This window comes from Diadema antillarum, unplaced genomic scaffold, assembly GCF_040938485.1.
Source record: "Diadema antillarum isolate AM-2024a unplaced genomic scaffold, OU_Dant_1.0 seq00000821_RagTag, whole genome shotgun sequence".
Lineage (NCBI taxonomy): Eukaryota > Metazoa > Echinodermata > Echinoidea > Diadematoida > Diadematidae > Diadema > Diadema antillarum.
Window position 1 is genome coordinate 3931095 of NW_027271698.1, and position 9853 is coordinate 3940947.

Genomic DNA, 9853 nt, shown 5'->3' on the forward strand with positions numbered 1-9853 from the left:
GATATGAAACACAACTGAATATGTAGGTCCGGTATGTTAATGTAAATCATCTCTTTTAGAGCACTATCAGATCAGTACGATGTGCATGCCATTGCAACAGTAAAGTGATTCTCCAACTGCGAAGTAGAAGCGTATTGAAAGAAAGGCCATAATGCAGGGTTCTTTTGTCTCAAAAGATCGCCAGAAAACCAAATTTGAGGCACGTTTCAGCCAATCAAAATTGAGTATTCAGAAACTTATGTTTGATCTCAACTTTTATAAAACAAGGTCCTGGAAATCTGGATGAACTTTAAATTAATGAATATAATAGCAATTTCTTCACATCATTGATGTAATTACGCCACACAATAAATCAATATCATTGTTGCTTGTGTTGAGGAGGCATTCCTAACAAGTTCAATTTTCAGTATAGACATTTAGTTATTGATTTCTAGTCTTCAATTTAATTACTTAGTAGTAGGTAAAGTAACCCTCTCTAGTCAACGAATCTTGTTTGGCTAATTCTGATTAAAAAAATAAGCATGTTACGATATACAGCATAATACATACATACATACATACATACAAAAATAATTTTGTCATATTCCAAAGTAATATAATCTTGACCTATAATGACCATGCATGAAGATGTAAAACATTTTAGTTAGACAAGCACTTCTACATGGACACATGAAATTCAAAAACAAGTTTGTTTTATGGTAATGAAGAAACGATAAACTCGAGGTCATATTTACATAATGGCAATCATAAAAGTTGCATGTGTGTCAGTTCTAAAGATAATGCTACTAAAAGGGCAAGGGGTAAATTTAAAGTCGAATATTACAAAACATCTAAGCTGACGTCTTCCCAACACTGCACGGAAGAGGAAAGACCCATATCTTGAACAGATAATCATCTACCGGCAGTTGGCACTCGTATTTGACACCTCCCTCTATCTATCTATATGTCATGCACGCTGCATAAATGAAGTTCTTTAAAGATAGGCTAAATAAACTATTTTGATATTCCCATGAAACACAAAGATGGTGCCTCATGCTTAACAGATATGTTTCTCAGGCACCAATGAAGTAAGTTTCAAGAGTGTAACAACTTAGAGATAGGGCATACTGATCGACGGTATTCTGAATCACAGTGATCGAAAAATAATCCTCAATTGGTTGGTGTCCGCAGCTATAGAGTCCACATTTCTGCAGGAGTGAAATGACGCCATCTTCCTAATAATATTCCTGTTAAAGCTATAGGCCGACACTATAAGTATTTAATGTTTGCTCACTCTTTAACAGCGTTACGAATTCCCCGGGGATAATTGCTTTATACTAGCTGCACACATAATAACATAAACATTGCTTTAATTTGATGATCATTCTGAGCCCTGTTCAAGAACGTACATGTGCACATGGACAAATTCAATATATCTACCATACCCTTTCGTCAGTAGAAACCCAGAGAAAGCTCGTGTCATGCCTTCATTTCATGGATCGCATTTATGGATTTCGTAGATCTTGGAACCGAAACTTTTAAAGTTCATGTACATCATAGGCAACTGGTCCGGCATAGCTAAATCCAAGAATGAAAGTGACCTTAGCGCGTCTTGTAGCCACATGGTAAGGACTTGACAGCTTGATAGTGATTTTCTCCCCTGTTGGTATGGAATACTTGAGACTGTTGTCTTTAAGAGTACCCTTCTGTCTAGCCAGCACCCCACGAAGCTGCTCACTTTGCAAACACTCGGTTACCGATTCAACATCCAATGAGTTGCCACTGTCTGCCAGGCCAAGTGTTGACCGGTGAATGAATGCGCGTAGACCCCGTCTTTTAGCCAAGAAGAAACGTGGTTTCAAGACAACGTGACTCTCATTTTGATTAGTGAGATTCCTTGCATCTTCAAGTGCTTTAATAGCTTGCGGCAAAGATTGCTTCATTGTTGTTTGGTTGGTCCGAGGCCAAAGTAGCATCAGGTGAAAGAATGCACCGTACAGACTCGGGGGACGAAGTCTTCGCAGTCTCTGTACATAATGCTCAACTGTTCCATAGTCGACAGTTTCATCGGGAAATGCTGCCAGAGCAAAGTGTGCACAGACAAGCACTTTGAGATCAAATATGTCTTTGGGCTGGTTGTCACTCAAGAGACGTATGATTGATTTCAAACTCTTCCTGTCATCCTCTTTGAAGAAGTTAAAGATGGCACGAAGTGTGGGCTTGCACATCATAATGGATTCCACTTTTTTACGTCTCTGCTTATTTGCCACTTGGTCATCATTCTCTGGGAGAGTGAAGTAGTATTCGAGTTTCGAGTAGTTGATTTCATGAAAACCCAAAATCTTGGCAATGCCCTTGCTGTCATTTGAGGATGACAAGAATTCTGAGATCAAGCTTATGATTGCCGTTACTCGATCCTGGAGTTCATGTAGTTGCCCCCGGTGGCGTCTCATTACATCTCCCAGTCCCTCTACATCATCATCTGTAGTCAGATATGTCTGCAACAGGTAGTGTGATTCCTGTGAACAAAATGGCTCGACACAAACCTTCAGAATGTTCAAAAATGAACTAATCAACTCTAGCTCTCCGTAGTATGGTGTCAAAGTACCATCCCTTACGTTGTCAGTATCGACATTGCCGTCCTTCCCCTTCTTAAAAATTTCCAGACCCTGCGAGAATAACATAAGCAAGCCCTCTACATCAGCAGAATTCAGTGGGGTTTCGCATTCGCCGAGACAGTACCCCTTTAGTTGGGCAACTATTATTCTTCCGGGAATATCGTAATTGCTGTTTGTCCCCAGGCGGGCATAATGCATTGCTGTGTCATACAACTCATCGCTGAGGTACATCCGGGCAAGAGTCTGACATGGCGCGAAACCTCCACGATAATTGTGAAAAGCGTGAACAATCGCATAGGCTTGCATTTTCTCATTCTCAAGAAGGTATTCCAAGAGTAAGGAAAATTTGTATCTCCTGATGAGCTTTGGGTGTTCTATGTTGTTTCGTTCTGTCAGTAGCCTCACTAACTCATTGACTAAGTGCACTTGACTCACATTACTGGTACATTGTTGTACTTGCTGAACCACAAGACTCGAGGTAAACTGCCAGACAACAGTACCGATGCTCTCTCTTCTCTCGTCAACAAGCTGCTTAACAAGTTCTGGTGCCAAGATGGAGTTGACTAGTTCTAGGGCCTTTGTTCGTCCTTTTTTCGTGTGTATGGCAGTACCGATGAGAAACAGTTGTGCCGCCTTAGTCAGGTGATATTCCCATGGGTGAAAACTAGTATGTTTGGATTGGCTTTCTGAGACTTTCACATCATTATGCCCATCCATTAGATCGTCACAACAAGACACAGGCATGCTGAAATTATGAATGAATTTTTCCATGATAGCTATGTACTTCAGCAGCGTTTGCTCATGAAAACTTGCATCTCGGAGGACGTTTCGCACAATTTTCTCTACCCATTGAGGATGACCTTCTTCCTTCATGACAACAAAACCTATCAACTGTTCCGGTGTTTGGTGATATTTTGTCTCGAACTGCTCAGACTTGCTAACAAACCACATTCGTTCTTCTTCAGTCAATTTGTGCTCAACGCAAATTGATAGATTCTCGTCCCCATCCTTGCCACACTGCATGCTTGCATCGGTTCTCCTGCAGCAAAGAAATATGCATACCAACTGGTGAAGTCCCTTCGTCTTCATTTTCGCTTGTGACATCAGGTATTTGATGGTTTTGCTACTTGATTTGTCGATGAGAACGAGAATTGGCGGTATGTTTGCTTCTTTTTCGTCGTCGGAGTAGCCGTAACGCCTGACTGCAAGAATTGCTGCCATTGTGTCAGGAACGACTCTTCGAACACTGACACATCGCAACTTTTGATGGAAGTCCCAGAGCACTTGTCTTGCACATGTACTTCCACCTGACCCGGGGTCATGGAAGATGTCGATGGTGACAACTGTATCAACGCCACCACCAGTATAGCCACCATCAGGTGAGGCAGTCAGAATGCCAGTAACCTTTTTCTTCAATTCCTCAGCGCACTTTCGACGAAGGACTAGGTCTTTCTTGTGGTATTCTGTCAGATAAAACGGCCACCAATCACTTGAGCACCCTTGGTAGAATTCGAGTTTCTTCTTCTCTACAAATTCCTTGAATTCCTTGCTGTCAGACTTTATTGAATCGCACCTACAATCATCCCAAGTTATGATATCCAAATCCTGCCAACTCATCCTGACTTTGCCTGGCACATGACATGGTTGCCCTTTCGATGGGAGCTCAATGGCGTTGTCTGCCTTATCTGTTGCAGTCATCATTTGCTGCATAAAGCAGTCAATATCGGCCGGAGATATTCCTACAATCGCTCGCTGGCCCAGTTCTTCTATTGCTTCTGATCTTATTCTCCCTACCTCAGTTGCAAATGCCTCGTACAGTTCCCTGTCTTTAACGATGACTGCAAACTGACCTTGTCTGGCGATTGAGAACAATTTCCCGAACAGTTGAGCCATGATGGACAGATGATAAGCTGAGAGAAGCAGAAACAGAACCACTACTCTCCTCTTTGGCATGTTGTTCGGTATAAGGTGGGTAATTGCCTTGTCGACATTCCGATCGTGCAGTTGGGTCCATTCAGCATCGGTATCTCGAGGATCAGATTCCTTCAAGTCCTCCTGCCCGTTGACAAATATCCAAGACGGGATGAGGCCAACATCATCAGGAGCGGATAGTACTTTCTCTTCGATTGTTTCGGGGAAGGTGTCTAGTTGCTCTTTGTTTATTGGCCTAAGTTCCTGAACATATGAGCAGACACCGTTCTGTTGAGAGTTAGGATCGCAATCAAAAACAGCGATCCAATTCGCCATTGAAACAAACTCTAGCGGTTGGCTGGGTTCCGAACCTTCTTCCTCACTACTCTCCGGCTTGTTCACAACCAGAATAGGGTGAAATGAAAGATCAAGGATACCAGTTTCACTTCCTGTCAGGAGATACCTTAGTTTCTTTGCTGCTGTGACCGAGTCTGAGCTCGAAGGAGAATTGCATTGTTCATTTCCGAGTGGCATATGATTTTTCTTGATTCCGTCACCATGCCTATCTTCACCATCAAAGGGGCAAGAAAGTTTCGTGTTGTCGTCTCCTTCTGTAACGAATGGGAATCAATAAAACTCAATGCACAATTTGTAGAAACACCTTTACCAAAGATAGTGTTTGTCGCGCTTCAAAATCATAATTTATCATGAGTCTTGACTGCTACTGAACATTAAGAATACTGCATAATGCATTTCATTCTTTGCTGATGCCACGTGTAAAACAAAGTTGATCTGATGATGCATCAAGATGTCGTTAATGATACGATTCAAGGTAGCTGATAACAATTCTGTAAGGTTTGAGTCGCTTTGCTTCACCAGTTATCCAGTAGATGCATGCAGAATATGGATCACAGAAAGGAAAGGAATGCAAACAGTATGATAAACCTAGCCAATTAAATGAAAAAAAAATCCGTCTCTGATGAAAGTGATGAGCCCTCCACATGTAATACAACATTTAAAGTCATCGTAGCCAAATTGTATGGTTGCCAGACCCCAGGTTTGATTCTATATCTGATTGTCAATATTTAATGATGCAATAGGCAATGAACATTAAGGTCTAAGGTCTAAGGACAGACAATGCGCCAATATTAAGGAATCTTTTCAAATCTTCCTTTCTCAAATTGTAAACGATAAGCTACTGTATATTGCTATGCGTATAATTTATAGATTAATGACTGCGTGGAAGGTGAACTTGTGATACTCAGGTGAGCGCGAGAACCCCTGGCATCTTACTATCGTTTGTTCACCCTGAACGTCTGCGTCGCGAAAATCTAAAGCTCCGTATTTGCGCAGGAGCTGAAAATAAACGTCAAATCATAACTTTTCTATGTTTGCCATGATAAGAATTCAAAAGTCAATGCTCTTTTGAAGAAAATATTATGAAGTCAGTATCGTATTTTCTTATCAAAGTATTGGTTAGACACATCGCTGGGGACGCATCAGGAGAACGGAGTAAGGGACAGAGATGTGCCAAGTCCGCAGCCTTATTGCTAACCTTTCGTCTCTTGTTTAGGTGTGGCAAGTGACGCCATCTCCCTCGGCGCCTCAGATCCACTGGCGCCAGCATCGGCAGAACTTGAGTGATTGTGCGATTCCATCTTCCTCTTCTCCTGCTTCTGGCTCTACCACTTCATCACTGCTTTTTTTTTTCTGCATATAATCGGGAATAAATGATTAGAAATTGCAGCTCTTTCAGGTCAAGTCGACATCACCGAGAGAATAAACAACGTTTTTCGACGTATTCATTATTATTATTATTATTATTATTATTATTATTATTATTATTATATTTTATTTCATTTTAATTTTTTTAATTTTAATTTTTTTTTTTTGGTGAAGGGGGATATCAAATTGGCAAATGAAGTTAATCGACAATCTATGTAACAGCAATAATACGAGAAAAAATCATATAGAGATTTCCAGTAAAATTCTGTTTCTATATAAAAGTCGTCATTACTTTGATTTATTACTGGCATGTGATGTTAAGGGGAAATATGCCCACTGCCCCTAAATGTTCTCTCAGGGTGTGAATATAATACAGGGCTCGACATTAGCGGTGTCCCTATATATATATATATATATATATATATATATATATACACCGTATGTCCCCCCCCCCCAAAAAAAAAAAATACAACGGGACTTTAAAAATAGTGAATCAATCCAAATACAATATCAGGGTATGAAACTATAACTCATTGCCAACATTTTAAAGAAAACCCCATTTGATTTGCTTCAGTGCTCAAAGAGAAACGAGGAATTTTATAGAGCATGTCAGGAATCTCTTCTCTCCAGGTTCTGTCTATTGTGTTTTCACATTAATGTGCCGTTAGAAGAGCATTCAAGTGCTAAACTTTGAACGTTCAGACTCATGACATGTTTTACAACAATCCACATTGCTCTGTGACCGCTTAACCAAACTGAATTGGATTTTCTGCAAAATAGAGCTAAGATGTTATATTTTAAGACTCTGAAGTAGCATTTGGACAGTTTATTCATATTGGGTATTATCAACGCGAAAATCCGATTGTAACTTTTTTGAGACATACTGTACATATGTATATATATATATATATATATATATATATATATATATGTATGTATATATAATATATATAACATAAATATATGTATATAATATATAATATATTTATATCTGTATAATGTATACATATATATATATATATATATATATATATATTTGCTTTAGATTTTTCCACTACTGTGACATCACGAATTGTTGTATGACGGCACATGGAGTAAACCAAAATTTTTACAAGTCATTACTCTTGAATGGATCGTCCGATTTTCTTCAAAGTTCACTTGTGTATTCTTCTTTAGGGGTTATTTCAATCACTGAATCTACATGAATATCTGTGGGGTAAATTCCCCTTTAATCCCTACTCGCTCTTCAAGAAGTTTAAATGGTGTCAATGACTGTTCACCGAACGAATGTGGAAACGCTACCCTTTCCACCACCCATTGCTTAAAGGCCGTGTCACACCTTTCCGGGCAAGCCTTGCGTGCGACTTGCGAAGAAAAATACCTATTACCCGGAGATCCCCGCAGATTATCCGCACATGACAGTACACCTAGCACGTATCTCACAAATACTCGCACGGAGGTGCGCACGCAAATCCTTTTTACCCGCAACCATGTTCAGGCCCTGTCACACCTTTCCGGGCAAGCTACGCGGGCTTGTTTCGTGTGGGTATTTACCAGCGTACCGGGGGGTGTTTCATCAACGTTTGTCAGCGCAAAAAGTTGTCATCGCTGACAATCATCATAGTAACAGTCAGTGACCAGAGCATCTCAGCCAATCAAAACCAAGGATTTTGCTGAAATTGTCAGCGCTGACAAACGTTGATGAAACACCCACCAGGACAATTTCTGAGGGTCGACAAGGATTTGGGCAAGTTTTGTATGTGTCTTACTTGCTGGACACGTTCTACGTAAGATCTTTTTGCGGGTATTCTGTGTGACATGCGGGGGCTGACAACTCAGCTGAAAACTTGGCTGCGGGAAAATTGGACTTGCGTGCGCACCTCCGGGCAACTACGGGCGAGATACGCGCTAGGTACTGTCAAGTGCGGACCAACAGCGGGGAGCTCCGGGAAGCAAATTTGTTTCCCCGCAAGTCAACCCGCAAAACTTCCCCAGATACGGTATGACAATGCCTTGAGCATGCTCAAAACTTGTTCCAAGTATATAATATAGCAAGTCGCGGGGGTTCGCCCGCAGAGGTCCACGCAGAACACCAGTAGGAGACTCTTACCAGCAGCACCTCGCAGGCAACTCCAACGTAGGTACTTTGCAGTACCCGTAAGTCGCTCGTAACAATACGGATCGGTTTCGAAGATTCATGAAATGCCCCCCTGGGGGCATTTCATGAAGCAGTTTGGTCGGATATTTTTCTGACAAACTGTTACAAGCTACTGAAATCCTTGTATCTGATTGGCTAAGAGCAAATTTGTCCGACAATTTTGTTGGACAAAATGCTTCATGAAATGCCCCCTCTAGAATGTTTGTCCATTATGACTGGTCCGCCATTTACTCGCCGACTCGCAAGAAACCCGACATAATATATAGGATGTTGAGAGTTCGGTGAACCAAATCAATATGAAAAACGTTGGGTGAGCATAATGTAAGGGTGTTAAGTTGCTACTAAACCCATAGTGTTCAAACACTGTTGATGTTCGTTGTTCCCAACATTTTGTGACATTGTTCCGAATTCTTCAGTCCGAAAATGAAATTATGTTAAGGTTCGTTATTCCGAAGTTCTCTTAATCTGAAAATGAAACAATGTTTGCCATTCCGAGATGCGTTAACCCTAAATTTAAAAAAAAGGTGGTATACTAACCAACCCTTATGAGTGACGAACTTTATTTCGTTTTGGCATTAACGGAGCTTCCGATTAAGGAACTTTTTTTCGGATTAGCGAACCTTATTTCATTCCCAGATTCATCTATCTAATTCGGAATAACAAACCATCGGAATAATGCTGAATACCATGACCATTCAATTAACACACAGAAATAACCACACAGTGATGGCCATTCGCCACTGTAGAACTCCCCACCGGCCAACCGTCAATTGAAACTTGAAGGCGAAATGGTCACCATAGATATCAAGAAGTATGTCCTATTATGTGTTAATAGATCCACATTTTCGTGCTTATTATCATACCGGATTGTTTTTTACCTGTTCGAGTAGTTGACAGATCCGTATATAAACGTAGCTTCCCCACAAGCTCTCTGAGTAAACGTGCTAAGCGAACAGTCGACGACAGAACACAAACTTTGAAATGCCCTGTAGATCAATAAAGTATACCGGGCCGGTAAATGGAAGATAGGGCCTCCCTTTTATAGCAAAGTTTATCAGTTTTATGCGTCATATCTAACAACCAATCACAGGGAAATAGATTTTGCATATCATTTGTTTTTGCTATATGCGAGCGTGGGATCGATCTCTCTCCCTCTCTCTGGACACACAATAATGATAATACAGTTCTATTAAAAGGAACAAACCGCATGGAAATCCCCAGCATGGCAATGTCAGATTTTCTGAATTCTTCAAACACATTAAACCATGACATAAAGAAAACATGGTTTGCTCATGCAAATCCTGCAAGAAATGACAAAAAAAAAATGACAATAATGTTAATAAAACTCTATATAAGTATATTGCTCCATCACACACCCCAGATGTCTACAGTGACCGTGAGAGGTTTTGAGTATGAATAGAGGGAGGGGGCGTCTTTCGTAATAAAGCAAACGTTGTTTGGC

The 9853-nt window shown here is 40.7% G+C and overlaps 1 protein-coding gene across 1 annotated transcript; it reads right to left on the minus strand.

The window, feature by feature from the left end:
* Positions 1-1517: 1517 nt before the first annotated feature.
* LOC139739946 (sterile alpha motif domain-containing protein 9-like) lies at positions 1518-6210 on the minus strand. Its single transcript, XM_071650546.1, has 2 exons — positions 6064-6210; positions 1518-5119 (listed from the first exon to the last, which is right to left on the minus strand). The coding sequence occupies exons 1-2, from the start codon at positions 6164-6166 to the stop codon at positions 1518-1520; spliced, it is 3705 nt and encodes a 1234-aa protein (XP_071506647.1). The 5' UTR covers positions 6167-6210.
* Positions 6211-9853: the final 3643 nt, after the last annotated feature.

Bases quoted from the DNA above. Each gene is read 5' to 3' on its own strand.
- LOC139739946 (XM_071650546.1), bottom strand. From the start codon at position 6,166: ATGGAATCGCACAATCACTCAAGTTCTGCCGATGCTGGCGCCAGTGGA. The intron at 5,120-6,063 runs GTTAGCAATAAG...CATTCGTTACAG, and splicing joins ACCTAAACAAGAGACGAAAG to AAGGAGACGACAACACGAAA.